General features: G+C 46.8%; 1 protein-coding gene across 1 annotated transcript in view; it reads right to left on the bottom strand.

The window, feature by feature from the left end:
- Positions 1-21,115, bottom strand: part of AMFR (autocrine motility factor receptor) — a 487,879-nt gene that overhangs the window by 226,239 nt on the left and 240,525 nt on the right. Inside the window, exon 9 of the mRNA XM_069215844.1 lies at positions 8,537-8,727. Within this exon, the coding sequence (XP_069071945.1) occupies positions 8,537-8,727 (191 nt within the window). The remainder of the gene's footprint in view (positions 1-8,536; positions 8,728-21,115) is intronic.

The raw sequence follows: 21,115 nt of genomic DNA, 5'->3' as shown, positions 1-21,115 counted from the left end.
CCTTCGGTAATGTTTTTTCTGGTGGATACAGTATCTACCAGTGGATTCCTCACCTTATGAATTCTCCCAATGCGCCAGCATTAAACAGAATTTTTTTCTTAGCTTTCCACGTCAATGAGGATGTCACAATTGCTCGGCTTCGCACACAACTCTGTCTGACGTCATCGGAACCATAAGAAGTCCTTGCCAGCGTGCTGACGTCAGTTTTACAATTTGTTTTTTACTGTGCCTTTGAGGCGAACAGATGAATACAGACATCACAAGCACAATATGTGCCAACTTAAAATATATATAATTATTTATACAAACATATATATAAAAATCAAATAAAAATACAAATTTACATACATTGGTAACATTAATAGTACTTTTGGTATGACCATACAAGCAACGGGGAGGTAGGTGTGACTCTGAGGAATTCACAGGTAGATACTGTATCCACCAGAAAAAGCTTTACTGAAGGTAAGTAACTTGTTCTTCTGACGGATAGTGAAAGGTGGTTTCACACTAAGAGCCTGAAGCTCACTCACACGTCTAGCCGACGTGATGGCTGTTAGAAAAATTGTCTTAAAAACTAAAAGCCTCAATAGGCAAGTACATTGGGCTCAAACAGCGAACCCATCAAACAAGTCAAAACTAAATTCAAATCCCACTGAGGCATCTCAAATGAGTGGGAGGAAACTTGTTTGTTAACACTTTAAAGAACCTAAGAACTATAGGGGACTTAAATAAGGAAGGCTGACCAGGTAGGCAAAGAAAAGTCGACCGTGCCGACAAATACCCTTTCACTGTCGCCACTGTGCAATCTTTCTGCCTTAAGGAAAGTGCAAACTGCAAAATATTAGATAAATGGGCCTTTAAAGGATCAATATGTCTCTCTCCACACCAAATACCATATTTCGCCCATCTACCGGCATAGACAGTCTTGGTGGAGTGTCGCCTGGTCCATAAGGTAACGTCCACTTCTGAAGGGAGAGAAAAAGGACAAAGATTGCCCCATTCAATCTCCAAAAGGGAAGGGAATAACCTTTTCTCACTACGCTCAACACCAAAGAGTCCAATGTTATTAACTCCCACTTGTGGAGAAAATGTAACAGCCTTCAACCCACGGGTAGGACATGCTGGTGAAAGGTGCGAGATCTAGGGCTGCTTCCCTGGCTGTAATTCCCTGGAGGAGGAGTTAGGCTGCTGGACGGCTCCCCACATTCTAACTCACCCACGACTCCTGTAGGACCTGTAGAGAGGGTTGGCAGGCTGTTGGACATGGGACTGCTGCCTCCCACAAAAGAATGATCCACGGCCAAAACCTCTGAATCTGCGGAAAGGTCTGAAGGGTGTAGCAGAAGCTTGAAGGCCCAGTTTTTGCAGTGGCTCTGCTATCCTTGAACCTTTTCAAGGCTGAGTCCGCCTTTGCCCCAAATAGCCTTGTCCCGTCAAATGGGAGGTCCATCAATGTAGCCTGCACATCAGAGGAAAACCCCGAACTTCTGAGCCAAGCAGGTGTCCTAGTCACAATGGAAGTCCACGTGACTCTAGCAATTGAGTCCACAGTGTCCAGTCCTGATTGAATCACCTGCTTACCTGCCACTTGGCTGTCCTTCAACAGCTCACTAAAATACTCCTGAACTTTCTGCGGCAACTTAGGGACTACCTCCTTCGCCGTATCCATTAGGGCATAAATGTATCTCCCCAGTACACTGGTTGCATTTAGCGATTTTAAGGCCATGCTTCCCAAGGAGAAGCACTTCTTTGCCGACCATTCAATGCGCTTTGACTCCCTATCAGATGGCGTGGTAGGGAATGAACCTGGAGCCAATCTAGAAAAACAAGAAGCTTGTACCACCAAGTTTTCTGGCATTGGGTGTTGGGACAGAAATTGTGGATCACCAGGAGCCACCTTGTATCTTCTGGGTACAGTCTTAGAAATCGCAGGAGTAGTAACCCGTTTCTTCTATATCTCTAATATGGGTTCTTTTAAGGCATCACTAAACGGGAGGAGGGGCTCTGAAGAGGAAGCCGATGGATGTAAAACCTCTGTCAGAATATTGGTTTTTCAAATCAAATCAAATCAAATCATTAACATTTATAATGCACGCTACTCACCCGTGCGGGTCTCAAGGCGCTAGGGGAAAAAAGGGGAGGTTAACGCTGCTCGAACAGCCAGGTCTTTAGGAGTCTCCGGAAAGCGGAGTGGTCCTGGGTGGTCCTGAGGCTGGTGGGGAGGGAGTTCCAGGTCTTGGCCGCCAGGAAGGAGAAAGATCTCCCACCCGCCGTGGAGCGGCGGATGCGAGGGACAGCAGCAAGTGCGAGGCCAGAGGAGCGCAGGTGGCGGGTGGGGACGTAGAAGCTGAGGCGTCTGTTGAGGTATTCCGGTCCCTTGTCGTGGAGGGCTTTGTGTGCGTGGGTGAGAAGTCGGAAGGTGATCCTTTTGCTGACTGGGAGCCAATGCAGGTGTCTCAGGTGTGCGGAGATGTGGCTGCTGCGGGGTACGTCTAGGATGAGGCGGGCCGAGGCGTTTTGAATGCGTTGCAGGCGATTTTGGAGTTTGGCTGTGGTCCCGGCGTAGAGGGTGTTGCCGTAGTCCAGGCGGCTCGTGACGAGGGCGCGGGTCACGGTTTTTCTGGTGTTGGCGGGGATCCAGCGGAAGATCTTACGGAGCATGCGGAGGGTGAGGAAGCAGGCGGAGGACACGGCGTTGACTTGCTTAGTCATGGTGAGAAGAGGGTCCAAGATGAAGCCGAGGTTGCGGGCGTGGTCTGTGGGGGTCGGTGCGGTGCCGAGGGCCGTGGGCCACCAGGAGTCGTCCCAGGCGGACGGGGTGTTGCTGAGGATGAGGACTTCCGTTTTTTCAGAGTTCAGCTTTAGGCGGCTGAGCCTCATCCAATCTGCGACGTCCTTCATACCCTCTTGTAGGTTGGTCTTGGCTCTGGCGGGGTCCTTGGTGAGGGAGAGTATAAGTTGGGTGTCGTCGGCGTAGGAGGTGATGATGATGTCGTGCTTGCGTACGATGTTGGCGAGGGGGCTCATGTAGACATTGAAGAGTGTCGGGCTGAGTGATGAGCCTTGAGGTACGCCGCAGATGATCTTGGTGGGTTCTGAGCGAAACGGAGGGAGGTAAACTCTTTGTGATCAGTTTGCGAGGAAGGAGGCGATCCAGTCCAGGGCCTGGCCTTGGATCCCGGTGGAGCGGAGGCGGGTGATTAGGGTGCGGTGACAGACGGTGTCAAAGGCAGCCGAGAGGTCGAGGAGAATGAGGGCGACTGTTTCACCGTTGTCCATCAGGGTTCTGATGTCATCTGTGACTGAGATGAGGGTGGTTTCAGTGCTGTGGTTGGTTCGGAATCCGGTTTGTGAGGGGTCGAGCAGGTTGTTGTCTTCCAGGAAGGTGGTCAGCTGTTTGTTGACGGTCTTCTCTATTACTTTGGCTGGGAAAGGCAGGAGAGAGATGGGGCGGAAGTTTTTCAGGTCGCTCGGGTCAGCCGTAGGTTTCTTTAGTACGGCGTTGACTTCGGTGTGTTTCCAGCATTCGGGGAAGGTAGCAGAAGAAAAAGAAGAGTTGATGACGGTCTGGAGGTGCGGGCGATGATGTCGTCGGCTTTGTTAAAGATGAAGTGCGGGCAAGGGTCCGAAGGGGCGCCGGAGTGGATAGAGTTCATGATGGATTTGGTTTCTTCCGTGTTGATGTGGGTCCAGTTGTTGAGGGTGATGGCCGGGGGTGCGGGTTCGGTGGTGTTTGGTTGGGTCTGGTGTCCGAAGCTGTCGTGGAGGTCGCTGATCTTGCGATGGAAGAAAGTGGTGAGGGATTCGCACAGATCCTGTGAGGGCGTGACGGCGTTGGGGTTGGAGAACTCCTTGACGATGCTGAAGAGTTCTCTGCTGTTGTGGCTGTTTTTGTCCAGTCTGTCGGTGAAGAAGTTCCTTTTGGCAGCGCGGATCAGGTGGTGGTGTTCGCGGGTAGCGTTCTTGAGGGCGTTCATGTTGTCAGCGGTGTGGTCCTTGCACCAGGCTTTCTCAAGGGCGCGACAAGTTTTCTTTGAATCTTTGAGGGTGTCAGAGAACCAGAGAGGTTTTTTGGTGTTGGTCTGTCGATGCGTGCGATTGAGGGGAGCAAGGTTGTCTGCGCAGTTGGAGATCCAGTTTGTGAGTTTGAGGGCTGCGTCGTTGGGGTCGGTGGTGAGGGTGGGTTGGTTGGCGGCTAGTGCGGAGAAGAGTTGCTCTTCAGGGATCTTGTTCCACTGTCGACGAGGGATGGGTTGAGTGCGGAGGTGGCGGGTCTCGCGTCGGAATGTGAAGTGGACGCAGCTGTGGTCGGTCCAGTGTAGGGCAGAGGTGTGGCTGAAGAAGACGTGTTTGCTGGCGGAGAAGATAGGGTTGAGAGTGTGTCCGGCGATGTGGGTGGCGGTGTTCACCAGTTGTTTGAGGCCGAGGTTGGCGAGGTTGTCGAGCAGGGTGGTGGTGTTGGGGTCGTTGTTTTGTTCCAGATGGAAGTTGAGGTCGCCTAGGAGGATGTAGTCCGGTGAGGCGAGGGCGTGTGGGGAGATGAAGTCGGCGATGGCGTCGCTGAAAGGGGCGCGTGGTACGGGAGGACGGTAGACGAGGGATCCTCTGAGGGGGGTCGGTGCGAATCTGAAAATGCAGGTGTTCAGCGGCGAGAGGGGTGTCTTCGGTGGAGGTGGTGACGCTGATGGAGTCTTTGAAGATGATGGCGATACCTCCTCCTGCTTGGTTGGTGCGGTCTTTCCTGGACATCTTGTAGCCTTCGGGGATGGCGGTGGCGATGTCTGGCGCAGAGGAGGCGTTCATCCAGGTCTCCGTGATGAAGGCGACGTCCGCTGCTGTGGAATCCAGGAGGTCCCAGAGTTCGACGGCGTGTTTGTGGACGGAGCGAGCGTTGACTAGGATGCACTTGAGGTGGTTGATGGCGCGTGGGCTTGTGGTCGTGGTAGTAGCGTGGTGGAAGATGCGTTTGCAGGAGTTGCAGGCGAAGGGTCCATGGGTGCGTTTGGGGTGAGCTTGGAAGCAGGTGTTGGAGCGTCCTGGGTTGAGGGCGTGGAGGGTGGTGGGGTCGTAGCGGGGCTTTGGAGAGCTTGGGACCAGGGGTCGTGGCGCTGGGCGCGGGCCAGGCGTGGACGGGCGCAGACGGGCTTGCCTCTGGCGCGCCAGCGGCGCGCCCGCTGCGCGGTCGCGCAGCGGCCGCCATATGAGGTGGGGGGGAGGGGTCAGCTGGGGGCGAATGGGAGCTGGGGGGCGGGGGCGTGCAGGAGGTCGCGGCGGGAAAGCGCGAGGGGGGGGACAGGTAGAGTGAGAAGAGCTGGGGGAGGGGGGTTTAAGGGTGGAGGGGAGTGAGTGTTAGGAGGTTTAGGAGATTAGGGAGAAAGATAGGAGTAGGGTTGTGAAGATAGGGGAGGGGGGGTTGTAGAGGTGGGTGAGAGGTAGAGTGAGAGGATAGGAAGATAGGTAATAGAGGGGGTGGCGGGAACGGGGGGAAGATAGAGAAGTAGATAGAGAAAATAGATAGATAGAGAAATCGATAGATAGGGAAATAGATAGAGAGATAGGAAGATAGGAGGAGGTGGAGAGTGAGGGAGATTAGATAGTGGGATAGAGAGATAGAGAGATAGGTAGATAGGAGGAGTGAGGGAGGTAGATAGTGAACGGGTTAGATAGGGGAGATAGAGAGGGGGATGCGAGTGAGGGAGGGGGATGAGGTAGGAGCAGGAGGGCAGGCGCGGGGAGAAGAAGACGGAGGAGGCAGAAGAGCCTAAGGCAGAAGATAGAAGACCAGAGGACCGGAAGAACAGAAGAACAGAAGAACAGAAGAACAGAAGAACAGAAGAACAGAAGACCGGAAGAACAGAAGACCGGAAGAACAGAAGACCGGAAGAACACAGAAGAACACAGAAGAACACAGAAGAAGATACAGAAAACGAAGAACAGAAGGCAGAAGACCACAGAAGAAGATGAGGAAGAAGAGAAGAAGAGAGAAGACGGGGAAAAGAAGAGTACAGCAGAAGATTACAGACGAGGAGCGAGGAGGAAGAGCAGAGAAGAAGAAAAGAAGAAAAGAAGCAGGAGCAGGAGAGAGGGTGAGTAGCGCGGGGCAGAGCGAGGGGCTGGGAGGTACTTACTGTTAGGTGGGTTTTTAACTCCGATACAAGCAGCGACAAGTCCAAAAATTCTGTTGCCCTCCTTATTACCCCACGATAAGTAGTCGCTTTTACCTTGCGTTCACCTCCAGGGGATAAAAGCTCCCACTCAGGGAACGTATCCAACCCACTAGCAGAGTCTAATTCTTGGAAATCCTCTGAAGACTCAGAAGGCTTCCTCCAACTTTTGTTGTTCTTGATACTACTGCTCCTCCAGAAGTCTCAAGGCCTTCCTGCTAGACTTCAGTCTGGACTCCAAGCGCTGAGTCAATAGATAATTAATTAACGTCGATGACATAGGCTTTGAAGGAGATGGCAACACTGGGGGAGGAGGTGAATCCACAATCCGCGCCAAAGTAGAGCATTGAGATCCATCTGACACGGGTGCCGCTGGCCCCGCATCTGGGGAAGAGGTGGTGACATCCTCGGTACCGTGCCAGTACCATCGAAAGGTGCTGCTGGTAAAAAGGGCATAAATGGAGCCTGCTTATATAGCGCTAGCAACCCCAGTGTAAAGGCCAACGGACCCTTGGGACCAACAGGTGCACCAAAGGGGACCATTGCACTATTAAAAGTGCTAACATAGCATTAAGGAACAAAGACTGATCCGCTCCCGGAGCCGGGAAGGCAGGACACTCTTTCTCCCCTTGCGGTGGTTGCGCTGGATCTGGCGCTTGAGCCTCAAACTCCTGACTGTGGGAGGATGAAGGGGAAAAGTGAGCTGTTGGACTCGAAGGCGACGACAAGATCTTGATTAAAGTCGGCACCGGAGATGCCACAGGTGACTATGGTTGTGGAGTCACAGTGGGACTGACTTCCCAAGCCATGTGGCGCCGTCTCGGGGGATACGCCGACCGATCTCTAGAGGAATGGCGCCGTGACTCATGCCGTCAGCATCGCTTCTTATGAGACCTTGATGATCTGTGTGACGGAGTGTCCCGTGTCCTCGACCTTCACCCACCTCTTTTCTCCTTCTTAGTTTTTGATAGAAAAGGCTTGGCCTCACTCTCTTTCTGAGCTTTCGGGTTCATGCGCTGGCAGGATGAGCAAACTGCCACTTCGTCATCAGAGCTCAAACACCAGAGGTAGTTCTTGTGCGGATCTGTCACCAACATATGGCCTCCGCACTCACTACAAGGTATAAACCCATATTTCTTTGGTGGAGACATAGTAGCTCTACAAAATAATTCACTTAATGCAGTTGAGATACAACGGAGAGGCAGAAAACAGTTAGCGTCGAAGGCGTGGAAAAAAGGGAACTTCCATCAGCACACCGGCGAGGACTTCCCATGAAGTCAGACTGAGTTGCTTGCGGAGCAGGACAATTGCGACGTTGTTATTGAAGTGGAGAGCTAGGAACAAATTTCTGTAGAATGCTGGCACATTGGGAGAATTAATAAGGTGAGGAATCCACAGGTAGTTGTATCCATCAGAATTTTATGTACTCAGAAGAACGTTCATTGTTCAGAGTTTTTTTAACCTGCCTTTATTGAATGGTCTTGCAGCAAATCACAGATAAACGGAACATACACCGTGGATTCATTTCAGGTATAGGTGCGGTCATGTGACATTAACAGTATTGAGACTAACATCATATCCTTGAAAGACCAGAATTTTTCAATTAGTGAATTAAACAATAACTTAACATTAACAAATGTGGCAGCGGTCAGCCAGAGTATGCATCTATTGTCGGCATGTGTGTGCATGGGGGAGTGTGTGGAGTCTGAGCAGAGGGCACCCGCCAGTGTCTATAAGTGCAAGTCTATCTTGAGGAGTATTTGGTGGCATGTGTTATGTACCCCCAGGGTGTTGCAGTCCATCTAATCATTTTCAGTTGTGTCCCCTCGTGCCCATAGCCGGAAGGGGGGAGGGCTTGTAGGAGGTGTGTTAGCTGTGGAGGGTGGAGATAGCTCCTGCAGGGTGTTATGCCACTTGTCTACCAGTGTATCCTCACTCATTTCTCTATCATATACATCCCGTTCTGCTCATCGGCATGTGGGTTTGTTTACTATTCAGAGTTAATTTATAGGCCTGGGTCATGAAGAATGTACACTGCCTGAGAGTTGGCTTTATCTAACCTATTATACAAGTAAACACAACCAATGGCATCCCGAGTCAAAGGCCACCAGTAGTCCCACTACCATGCTTTTGGAGACAAAACATAAGACAAGCTTCATAGTCCCCATTTTCGCACAGTACCGATAATGTCTTTTGTAGATCTTGAAACAAGAAAATCGTCTTTCTCCACAGAACTGGTAAGGAGGGCTAAAGTGCTACAGGTGATAAGTGCTAAAACTTAAGTGTACACTTACATCATTCGTTCAAGTAACCATCCTTGTGATCACTTCACACATACCAGGCAATATTAAATTTATAATTAACTAACTTACCATCAAAGTGAAAGAAATGGTTGTGGTGATTCAGGCGAGGTCTGCCCTCTGCAGCTGCCACAGGAACAACATTCTCATCGACATGTTCTCTTTGTTGCTCATCTCTTGTTCGACTATTATCAGCAATGTTAAGCGACATCCGGCATGTCGGGCATGAAGTATCTTGTTCAAGCCAAGAGCGCAGACAGGAGCTGAAAATAAAAAAAATAAAAAAGAATTATTTCATGTAAAAAATAAAACAGTAAAGAGAAAGCATAAGTAAGAAATATTTAGAAATGGATCTATGTTCCCCCAAAGTTGGTATCCTTCATGTTCAGTAACCTCCTGATTTTGTCAGGAACTGAACTTTTAGCGACAATTATAAAATTACAACTAAGCATTCTCCATAACATTTTCTACTCAAAGCCTACGTAATGATGAGCCCGACTATGTATCAACAACGTTCTTGTTGAAACAGACACATTTATTTGCAGGGGCTCTTGTACAGCATAAAGCACAATACAGATTCACTTATTATTATAAAAGCCATTAGACACAGATCTAAGCTCCACAGCATCATGCAAGAGCCCACGTAATCCTTAGTTAATAACTCAAAGTGTCAAGATGTATACTTTTATACGTGTATACCAGGCAGATTGAAATCCATGTAATACGTGGATGTCTTCTTCCTAAGACTCATCACTTATTCTATGGACGTGGCAGAGATGCAGGCCAGCAGGGTTAAGCAGGACAGACAACAACTCCTCCGAAGTGTACTTGTAAAGTAATTTTTTTCTTTAGTGCTCTTCTTCGTTTTTTCTTTGAGAGCTTACTTTTTCCTCAGACTTTCATTGATTCACTAGTTAACTTTTAATTTCCCTTTTCTATATGTTTTTCATTTACTAATGCTATACATTTTTGTAGAATTTTCTTGAGCCTTTGATTTTAACAATATCACATTTTGCTTAATTTATATTTTACAAAGTGTAGGGTTACCACCTTCACTTAAAGCAAGATCGAGTTATACCACCATTCACATGAAAGTGTCAACCCCAATGCATCACCTTTTTAAAAAAAAAAGCTTTATAGTAAATATGCAGAAACCAACATAAATACATTTGTGTTATTTAGCATGCAGCTTGTTAGTATTTGTGAAGCAAAATATATGAAACGGGTGGCAGATTAAACCGCGCTGTTCTGCACTGAACTTACCTGACAGCTCTGATCCATAGTTCTGCAGAAGTGAATTGAGGATTGGATGCCAGAGAAAACAAGCATTGGCAAAGTCAATAGGTTGCGCCTCTGCGAGTTCTACTGGTTTTGTCAATGTTTAGACATGTTACACAGCAGCGCGAGCTTAAAATGGCTTAATGTGTAAATAAAAAGCTCTATAAGCGGCCAGCTGTTGTAATCTGCAACTGTCAATATCCACAGGTGCTGAACCTGCGGAGTCAGCATCCGTCATTGTCATTAGTGGTGCGGATGATACTGTGTTTGCTCACCTAGGGGTAGTCTGTGAATGTCTTGTGAATTAAGCTCTATGTACATTATTTTAAGTTATACTTGAGAAATGCAAAAACAGTTATCTAACTGACAGAGGGGCTTCAGTTCATGATATTGTGATATGCATGTTTTCTGTGTGGCTCAGACGGGTTTATGAGAGTTGCTGTTGCAGCAGCAGCGGCTACAAGTCCCTGGCAGTGGGGCTGCTTTTTCCACTGCGTTTTATGAGGAGGCATAAACCCGTACAGAAGGCCACGTTAATCACCCTGCTGTCCCAGGAGAAATGATGGTGTCTAGGACGGATGTTTTTTGCTGAAACACTGCCTGTCACAAAACAGTTAATTCGACCTCTGTCCGTTACATAAAACGGTCGATGGTTCTGAAGTGGTGGCACATTTTGATGCTATAAATTCAAACAAAATGCTCAATTAAACAGCTCTACACACTGTGGCAACTTATGGATTTTGGGGCCATTGATGCTGGGGGAGAGGTATGAGGTAACTGGAGATCAATATGATGGCTTCAAGCACTAATGGTGGGATAAGAACAGATAGGGAGGTATATAGGGACCACGACGATGACTTAGAGCACGGAGGCTGGAAAGAGGAGCAGAGAATGGTACTTAGGGAATGCTGGGATGGGGAGCAGACTGGCTGCTTGGAGCACTGATACTAGGACAAGGGGGGTGTGGGAGACTGGTGGTTTGGAGCACCATTGTTGGGGTTATGTGGAGACAGGAGGCACTTGGGGAGCAGGGTGATTGATTGGAGCATTGATAATGGGGTGAGAGAGTGGGAGATGTGGTCTTTGGGGAGCAGGCTGGTGGCTTACATCACTGATGATGGGGTGAGGAGTGAGAGAGAAGGTACTTTGCAGTAGGCTGATGCTGGTGTGAAGGGAGAAGAGGTACTTCAGAAGAAGGCCCTCGGCTTGGAGCACTGATGCTTGGCGGAGGAAGAGACCAGAGGTACTCGTGGAGCAGAATGATGGACTGGAGCACTGATAGCAGGAGAGAAGAGGTACTTGGGAAGCAGGGCGAGAGCCCGGATGCTGGGTTAATAGGGAGACAAGAGGAGCTTGGGGAGCAGGGTGAAGACTTGTAGCACTGATGCTGGGTAAGAGGGAGACAAGAGATGCCTGTGAGGCAAGCTGGTAGCTTGGGAAATTGATGCATAGTGAGAGGGAGACAATGGGTGGTTGGGGTGCAGCGTGATGCTGGGGTGAGAGGGAGAAAAGAGGTGCTTGAGGAGCAGGGAGATGGCTTGTAGCACCAATAATGGGGTGATAGGGGGGAAGGGGTACTTGGGGTGTAGTTCGATTTCTTGGAGCAGTGATGGCGAGGAAAGACGAGAGAGAATACTTGGGGACCACTTTAAACCTTGAAGCTCTAATTCCTGAGTAAGGGGAGGAAAGGGAAGATCCACTTGGTGGCATTGAACATTGATTGATGCTCTAAAAACTAAATTGAACCCAGGTGTTTAATGAGGAAGTTCATATGTATCTGGGTTTCCCGGCCAAGACTGAAGGTGTTACCTTGATGCAAATCCCAGTGGTGAACTCCTGCACACTCATGCCTGTGTCAAGAAGTGAAAGCTTTTCTTGTATACTGCAATGCTGAAGGAATTAGGGGGGACTGGGGGTGCCCAGCACACGATAACCAGGTGAGCCTCAACTGCTGAGAAGCATGTTAGAGTACATGGTTTAATCCAAGTGCAAGAATTAGCCACATAAATCATTTGTCTATGAACACAAAACTGCAAATTCATACCTGGAAATATCTCTGGTACCTTTCAGAATCCACTGCTAATGGCCACAGTCATAACCCACCATCCTGACAAGGCGCATTTGACAATCAGGGCTATTATCAGTACCGAAAAGAGAATTACTAAAATGTGTGATCCTGGGAGAACCAAAATACCTCTATGCGCCTGCAGCTCCTTACAAGTCTCGTGCACAGGGGGCCACAACAATCACAGCAACATAAGCGTTATTTAAGGAACTAGGAGTCTGTAAAACAGAAAATACTATTTCACAACTTTTCCTGCACACCAGGTCTCGTTTCAGGAAGTGTGTGCCGGGACCCCGTCGGGTCACTGAAAAGATCCTTCACACTTCAGTAGAATGGCCTGACACATGCAGTATTCACTATATTTCAACATAACGTATTTCTCAACTGACACCGAGAAGTCGGTACTGGTTAAAAACAATTCACATGGATCGTATATATCTATACAGAAATGCAGACGCTGCCACTGCCTCTAACAGCAGCATGCGTGGGAGCTGGAGCAAGCGAGGGACTGCAGGCACAGTTTAAGTGCATGTTCAGAAGTAAAGAAGCCCAGCGTGCAAGGGCGCACCGTGCAGGCAAAACATAAAAACAAACAAAACAAAAAAACTCCAGTCATAAGAGTCTCAGGGCTCCAGGAAAAAAAATAGTTTTCTTTCTTGGGCTCCCTTTCGATTAAAAACAAGGCATTTGTTGCAATCCGACACCCTCTTGTGGCCGTTTATGGTGGTACCGGAAGAAGGGAGCTTGCAGTGCTGTCTTCGACATGTTGTGAGCTACATCTGTGGGCTTTAACCAGGCACATCGCATGCCCAGCACTTTCATTCGTTCTTTGGCCTGCCTTTCAAAATTCCCTGATTTTATAGGAAAATGATTCACGTTTTTCTGCCTTGAGGCTGCTTTGTTACCGCCTAGCAGACTGACCCTGTTACATGGATGTTTGCGCGATCAGCCATACAGCTTAGGGTGGTGCACAATTTTTTTCTTGGCCTCGCGGCTGCGTGGCCTTATGTTGTTTTTTCCTCTTCCTTGTTTCTTTTGCCTCTGCTTCATCTTTAGGATTGTTGTGTTTATTGGTGGCCTCGCCGCTAGGAGCCTGCACACCAATGGTTAATGCCTCCCTGTGGTGCTACATTACAGGCGCTCTATTCTTCATTCAATTGTAATGTGCTTCCTTTGTGGACTTCCACACACCCACACTACCTATCTGCCTTTTGACTGCCATGGTTTATTTAATTTTGTTACAAGGTTATTTTTAGATCAGCATTTTTTTAATTTATTTTTTTAATAGAGCCGACGCCACACACTATTCCTGTTCCCCAGTCCCAAAGTCAGCAGCTATGTATGTGACGCCACATCGCTAACTTTTTTATTTTTAATAGTCAGAGGAACTGTCATTAAAACGAGAACTCCTCGGTTCTGGCAAGTCTCAACAAAATGTCTCACGATGGAAACAGAGCGTACAGTAAAAGAGGAAAATTACTGGATTATCTGGCAGGCAAAGGTATTCCTTTTAACAGTGTCGTGTTTATGTTCTCTCCATTTAGGACATATTTTACTCTGCAGAGACCCAAATTTCTTCAAGGAAGATTCCCCCCTTGTTTTTCCAGCACACCCATACATCTTAAAATCTTTCCCGTGGAAACTATAGCGCACACGTATGCAGATTCATGCAGAGAAAATTAAAGTACGCTGTACACAAGCAACCCTGTCTTAAAAGACACAATTTAACTTCCATACACTTTACTAAAACCACATCAAAGAAATCATGTGCCCGCCATAAAATGGCTGTGGTTAAGGTCTGTAAGGTAGCCGGTTGCATGCTGAAATATTTTGCGAACTACACCCCTTTTACATGTTGGTAGACGTTATAAACATCTAAGAAAAACAATGCAGAGTGCAACATTCCTGCCTGTACAACTGGAGAACATCTTTCAACAAAACTTGCCCTATCCTATTGCTGGTGTGTGTGAGAAACATAATAGGGCAATCGCGGGGACACGTGAACAGCACAAGTCAGATGTCCTAAAACAACTCTGCTTGATAGGCTGCTCTTAAACTCTGTGTGTTAACTGTCCGAATAAATACGGTGAATGTGTGTTTTAGCGATTTGTGTAACAGAATATCTGTTTTTCTTTAATACACTGTGGGATACACGGTAACACTGAATGTTTCACCAAGCGATATAATGCCAATAACTTTCTCTTTTAAATGGTAGAAAAGCTTTCTCCATTTTCAGTAATTCCCTCGACCCTTTGCTTTTACACAAACTCCTTTATCCATTATATTCTAGTTTATTTCTCGTTACTCCTCCGTGCGGTCTTGTGTCTCTGTTTAGAGAATTGTTTTAGCCAGCCAGCAAGTCTGATAGTAAGGTGGCGAAAGTGGTTTTCCATTGTAATTAGCATGGCAGATTTATAATGGGAAGAAAAATGGCAACATTTCCATTTCTGCCGCAGATAGAGAAAGAACGTAAATGGCAGTGCTTTAGTTTTATGCAAGGCCATTGGAATTATGTGCAGGGAAAAGACCAAATTATGAGGAAGTTGACCAATTTATGTGGCAAGGAAAGTCCAATTACGCATTTTCAACAGCAATAGCTCTAATTCTTGCAAATGCGAGACCTATTGCATTGCATATGCTTGTTTTTAAACTGCTGCACACCAACATTTCATCCTTTCCGCAAGTTGTCTAGTGATATTAAACAAAAAACAGAAAATGCGCAGGGTCCCTGGAACTCTGCCTATCCGAGGCACGTCGATTGCCACGTAAATGCTTCTTTTTACTTCCCAGATTGTGATGCGTCACAAGAGCTGATGTGTTCAGTTATATCACTTTGGTTCTGAGTTTAGTGTTCAAAGATGACAAAGCATTTGACTGGCAGTTGTACTGTATATTTTAATATACAGTAACAATTCACTTGGATCTCATATAGTTCCACAGAAATGCAGACTTTTCCACTGCCGCTAATTAATATGATCGTGCATGGGGGCTGGTGCAGACACATGCACTTTCTGTGCATTTTCAAAAGTGAACAAGCACAGCATGCAAGCACGCGATGTGCATTTTAAATCTAATTAAAAATATATATATATAAAAAGAGTACCTGCTGGCCAATGAAAGGACGCTGGCCACCGGAAGCAGTACTCGGTCAAAAGATCACAGCATGGACGAATAATCCGAAGAGCTCGAAGAAGCCAGAGGCAAGGAGAAGCTGATGGCCAGTAGGAAGCAAGGAAATAGGACCCACATGGGAGCCAGTTAATGGTAAGTAAAGAGGTGCTGACCAACAGGAAGCAAGCACATGAGATCCACTTGGGAGCCAGCCAATGGTAAGTAGAGTTATGTGGGAGCAATGTGGAATCAGCCAATAGTAAATTGAGGTAAGTAATAGGTGGGCGTTAGGCCCTCAAGATTTTATTTTTATTTTTTTACTTAGTAACAAAAGAGTTCACAAGCACAGCGCACAAGTGTGCACCATGCAGGCAAAACCTAAAAACACAGTAAATTAGGAAACTGTAAATAAAGAAGTAGTAATGGGAAGAACACCTCATAGCAGAAACAACAACTACCAATACAATTGGGCAGACTACCAACAGATTCTTTTGTTTCATTATTTAAGTGCAAGCAAACTATACAAAATAGCTCAGCAGCTCCAAAGGAGAAAACACTAATCATGTATTACTGACGTAGGGAAAAGATCAATGATAAAAAAAGTAACAAGGTAAAATGTAAGCTTTACACTTATACGGATAAAACGGTCATTTGTAAAGTGACACAAAGGTCGCAAAACAATCTACCAATGCGTTAAACAGTTTAAAAAGTTGCTAGAATGATTAACAGCAGCTACAGTTCTAATTTCATCATGAATAAGAAGCACTTTTAGTGTTTTCCTACGATGGTCATTGCTGTAAACATGTAACACCTTACAAACAACACTTATTTAAGTTATAGTTTATGTATAATAATTCCAAAATTAACAAGGTAAAGGCAAGGAACTCCATCTCTACCAGAAAATCTTAAAGCAACAAAATATTGAAAAACAAATGACCATCAACATCATCATTCAATTATTTAAAGAATGTTATAAGCCTGACAAATGTACACTCTTGAAAATATCACACATAAAGAGAATTTGTCTGCAAACTCCAAAGTCATTATTAAGACCCAGATCCTTAGTAGACTAACTCGTTTTTTGCTCTTGAATACATTATGGGACAACATGAAAGTGTTTCGAAAATCCCATGTATCTCCAACCAAATTAGAACAGAAGGGAATGAACATAGAATAACAGCAACCGGGGAAAAGAACAAGTAATATAATTTCAGATGCAGCACCGCAGAATGATGGGCTAAATACTAACCTTGGGGCACTAGCAAACGCCCAAAAGAAAGGAAGTCAAGCTTCATTCTCATAACTCTGGGTGGGCCTAGAGTCCAGGAATAACTGGAAAAGTGGGCCGTGTGGATTGCCAATAGCAATATTAACGACATGAAGTAGAATAGGGCATTCATGGGTTACTACAGGTGTAATTCTGGCAACATTTGGTTGTCTAAATGGGATAACTCTGGCAGAACATGGAAAATCTAATTAAAGATACGTTCCCATAGCATTATTACTTGATTTCATTTTGCTCTCGTACATCAAACTCCATGACAGCTTGTATCAGAAAAAAAAAACAACAGACACTGACACATGTTGGAGAAGTTGTGGGTAAAAGGATATGATGTTTCCTATTCTGTGGGATTGGCAGCATTTACACAACTATTGGAATGCAGTACTAAACGGTACCCACAAAATAAATGAGTTGGGGTTAGCCAAAAGTCCATCATTGTTATTGTTGGGGCACCATCGGAGAAAATCTACCCCTATCAAATTCTCACACAGTGGAGAAATACAGAAACACCAGGATTTACTTTTAATTTATAGTTACAAAAGTTATGTTGTTATGGAGATGGAGAAGATGGCATTTGAAATACGATATAGAGACAATATCAGAAATTGAGGGGGCTGTACTAACGTTTCTGGCACAGGACTGCCTCAGCATGGTATGCCCAAAGTGACTACAAGTACTACGACTGGTGGTCACTATAAACTCGGAGACACGAAACTCTGAACAAGAGGGTTCCAAATTACCCTGAGGGGCCTAAAGAGAAGCAAATGGTACATTAACAGAAAATAAACTAAAGCTGCTGTTCCCTGTAGGGAGAGAGGGGAATGTGTTTAATGTTGGAGTCAGAATGATACAGATAAGTAAAAATACAATAAAATGACTAAAATTGAAAGATGCATACACACTGAGGCAAATTCAACAGCAGCATTTGGTGCACCTTAAGGTACAATTCTCCCAATGAGCGTCTCCTAGTCTCAAAACTGAACTCTCCCGCAATTAATCTGATTTACAGATTCTAACAAAGCTGTATTGCATTCATGAATAATTTGACAGGACGATGTTTGGAGATGGTTGGAAATGTGGGATAAGGTACCATGTGATAAGAATGGATCTTGGAGGAGTCAACCAAGTGAGGAGGGAGGTCTCCACCATAACTGGGGGACAAGAGAAGTGGAAGGGCGACCAGAACCCCGCCCTAATGGGAGACCAGTATCCCCCAGAATACTAACTCAACTGGATCGCACCATGGCAGTGGTTACAGGTCCGGTGGGGTGGGGTGGGGTGGTTCAGAGATGGAGGGGCCAGAGTCCAGTATCACCGTCACGGAGAGAGAGCATCTGGACTCGCCCTGAGCTTGGGTACATCCAGTGTTGCATTGTTTGCCAGGGGAGGGGGATGGGTTAGTTTATTGTTTGGTGTATTACTGTTTTCTAGCAGTTTTGTCAAACTTGAGTTTATTGTACATTGTTCTCAGTTACATCCCGACACAGGGAAGGAGGGACACAGCATCAGGTGGATCATACATGGAAGGGGGGTCCCGAAAGATCCTCCATGATGTGTTGTATTAATACTAGCACATGGAATGTTCGGGGTTTGAGAGATTATAAGAAACAGTACCTGGTCCACTACTTCCTGAGGTGCACTAACACACTCATAGCATGCCTGAGGAAATGCACATAATGGCTGACGAAATAACAAAACTGGCAAAAAAAATGGCAGGGACAGTTCTACTCAGTCACATATTCCTCTCACACCAGAGGAGTGATCATATGGGTAGCCCTGGTAGTGCCCTTCCGCCACACTTACACTGAAGCAGATTTAAGTGAATACTATTGCACGGTACTCTAGATGGAAAACCTATTACTATCTTGAACACCTACGCACCCCACACGGATGACGGGCACTTTTTTGTAGACATGCAAGACCAGCTTCAGGACAGGATTGGCTCCCCAATATGCTGGGCAGGGGATTTTAACTGTCATGGATAGTAATACTGACGCCACCCATCTCACATAAGGTCGAAAGCACGTATGACCAAGGGCCAGATGTACGATGTGATTTTGAAGTCGCAGTGGCAAAAGTCGCAGTTTGTAACTGCAAAATGGCCTTTTACGATGTAACAACCCTATTTTGTGAGTCGTTAACCAGTCACCGACTAGCAAAATAGGGATTGACTTGCAATTAGGAAGGAACGTCCCAAGGGCATCCCTTCCTAATTGTGACTCTCAGGGGGATGTATGATTGTTTTGTGACCGTCAATGCGGTTGCAAAACAATTGCAGTTACCACCAATTTCAGATTGATGGTAGCTAATTCACAAAAGGGAAGGGGTCCCCACAAATCCCTTTGAGTATGGCAGAAAAAATGCTTTTTTAGAGCAGGCAGTGGTCCCATAGACCACTGCCTATTCTGAAAAAATGAAAAGAAAACTTTTCATTTTGAAATGCATCCTGTTTGAACCGGCTGCATTTTTAAAAATAACAAACTGCTTTATTGAAAAAGCAGTCACATACATGCTGTTCTGCTGACCCCAGCAGGCCACCATCCCTGTGAGTGCCGCCATTCCCAGATGCGTCCCAAACTGCAACCTGCCTCATCAATAATAATAAGGAAGGTCCCTTGTCACCCACTTGGGAATAGCAAACAGTGTGGTTAACACTGTTGTACATTTTGTTTTGCGAGTCGCAATTTGCGATTCGAAAACGGATCGCACATTGCGAATCGCAAAGCAAAAGGTCATGCATCTGGCCCTAAGTCTTTACAGAAGTCAAGCATAACCTGGGCTTGCTGGTTGGCTGGAGGAAACTTCATCCCCAAAAGCAGGAATATATCCGTCACTCCTTAATGAACAATACCTTCAGTTGGTTAGATCGCATACTTGTGGCAGGGCTTCTGCACCTTGCCTTGAAGGAGGCAGTATACTTGGGGTGGTGTCTCTTGGACAATGCCCCCACTGTGCTGCGTATACAATGGAGGTTCGAGGTGGTGGTAGGGGAAACTGGCATTTGCCCCAGATATCTTAACAGACAGTACATGTAGGGCATAATTAGCTGAGGCATTGACGGAGTATCTAGAGCACAACTAGGGTAGCACGACTGCCAGGGCCCACTAAATAGGAAGCCATGAAGGCAGTGGTGTGTGGGGGTGTACACTGGGATGTACAGACTCTCGAGGCAGACGTGGCGCTTCAGGAGAGCAAGTTAGCAAAACACCAGACAGAGGCGGTGGACTCTCCCGAGGACAGACGAGAGTAGTGGAGCAAATACACCGGTTGCATGACCTCTGGAATACGGTGGACAAGTACACCCTCACTTTTTGCAGACAAGGCCTACACAGAGAGAGGGACAAATGTGGTTAACACCTGCCCTGGAGGAAAGGGGGTGATTGGGTGGCAATGGGGCTGGGAACATATTTACGGGTCAATTGGGCATACTGAGAAGCCTTTCAGATTCACCTACAGACGGTATACAGTGCAGGGGAACCTGCTGATGAGAGAATGGGCCGACGCTAACCGTGCTGAATCCGAAGAGTGTGCAAGAGCTAGATGAGGACCTGTCCCTGGAGAAACTAGGGGAGGGGGGCTTGCAGAAACTCAAATATTAAACACCGGAATGCAATGGCTTCCTGGTGGAATTTTGTCAAACACACAGCCCACTTGTCGGAAAGGTTATTGGAGGTCTTCCAGGAGGCTTGTGCGAAGAAAACGCGCCCCTAACTATGCATAAGGGTATCATATTGCCTGTTGCATAAGCCAAAGGGCACCAGACGGAACCCTCCTCATACTGACCCCTAAACTATGATTAACTCAGACGTTAAGGTCCTCTGCAAACTTTTGGCAACCAGACTTGGGGCAGTAAACTGGGATCTAGTATACACTAAACAATGCAGATTCAGCCCGGGTCGCAGCACAGCCATGAACATAAGCCTACTGATCCATGTTTGGCATGAAGCTGAGGAGGAGGAAAAGGAGTTGGCCTTGGAGGCCATAGATCTGGAGAAGGCCTTCCACACGGTGGACTGGTCTTACTTAATGTCAGAGCCAGGGGTGAAGGGATTCAGTCCTTCTTGTGCAGCCTGGGTGCAATTGCTTTACACGGAGCCTATGGCCTGGGTCAGGGTGGGGGAGTGCTCTCGGATAGCTGGATGGTGGGGGGGGGGGCCATGCAACAGAGTTGTGCACTCTCTCTACTGCTTTTTGCATTGTTGCGGCAGGAGATGAGGAAATGGTAAATTTCAATGGGAGACACAACACACATTATCTCGCTCTATGTGGATGACCCGCTTGTATATGTACACTCCACCAGGGAACTGGTATCAGTATTAAGGAGACATGTTGAGGCATCTGCAGAGGTCTCTGGACTACGGGTTAACTATTATTTCCTCTTGGGGATTGGCAAATATCCTACAAGACCATCTTTTGGAGCTCAGATTCGGCTGCGGGACTGAGAGCTTCCGTTAGCTGGGGGTCATGCTGGCTCATACAGAGGCACATCAAAACTTTTGGAACATAGACCGGGTGGTGGAGGGCCTCCGCTGGCCTATTCGCACCTGGAACATGCTACCTCTCTCTGCTATGGGCAGGGTGGACATTGCAAATATGATATTCCTACCTCGCTGCCTATATGCAGTACAGAACTCATTGTGTCCAATACCCTTGGGGGTCTTCTGGACACTGGATAGCTTACTGCTTCGCTAGTATGGCCAGACCGCCACAGCGGAGTAGCTTTTCAGGTATTGAAATAAGGACATGAAGGATGGAGGGCTGGTTCTGCCCGACATAGGGCACTACTACTATGCAGCCAACTTGCAATATACAGCACAGTGGCTTGTTGACTTGGACAACTGGAAGAAATGTCTATTGCGCTGCATATTGGTGTCGAGACACTGCTTTGACTCCTCATGAGGGGAGGGAGAGCGGA

The sequence above is a fragment of the Pleurodeles waltl genome, chromosome 12 (assembly GCF_031143425.1).
Source record: "Pleurodeles waltl isolate 20211129_DDA chromosome 12, aPleWal1.hap1.20221129, whole genome shotgun sequence".
NCBI lineage: Eukaryota > Metazoa > Chordata > Amphibia > Caudata > Salamandridae > Pleurodeles > Pleurodeles waltl.
This window is presented reverse-complemented; position numbering and strand designations above follow the sequence as displayed.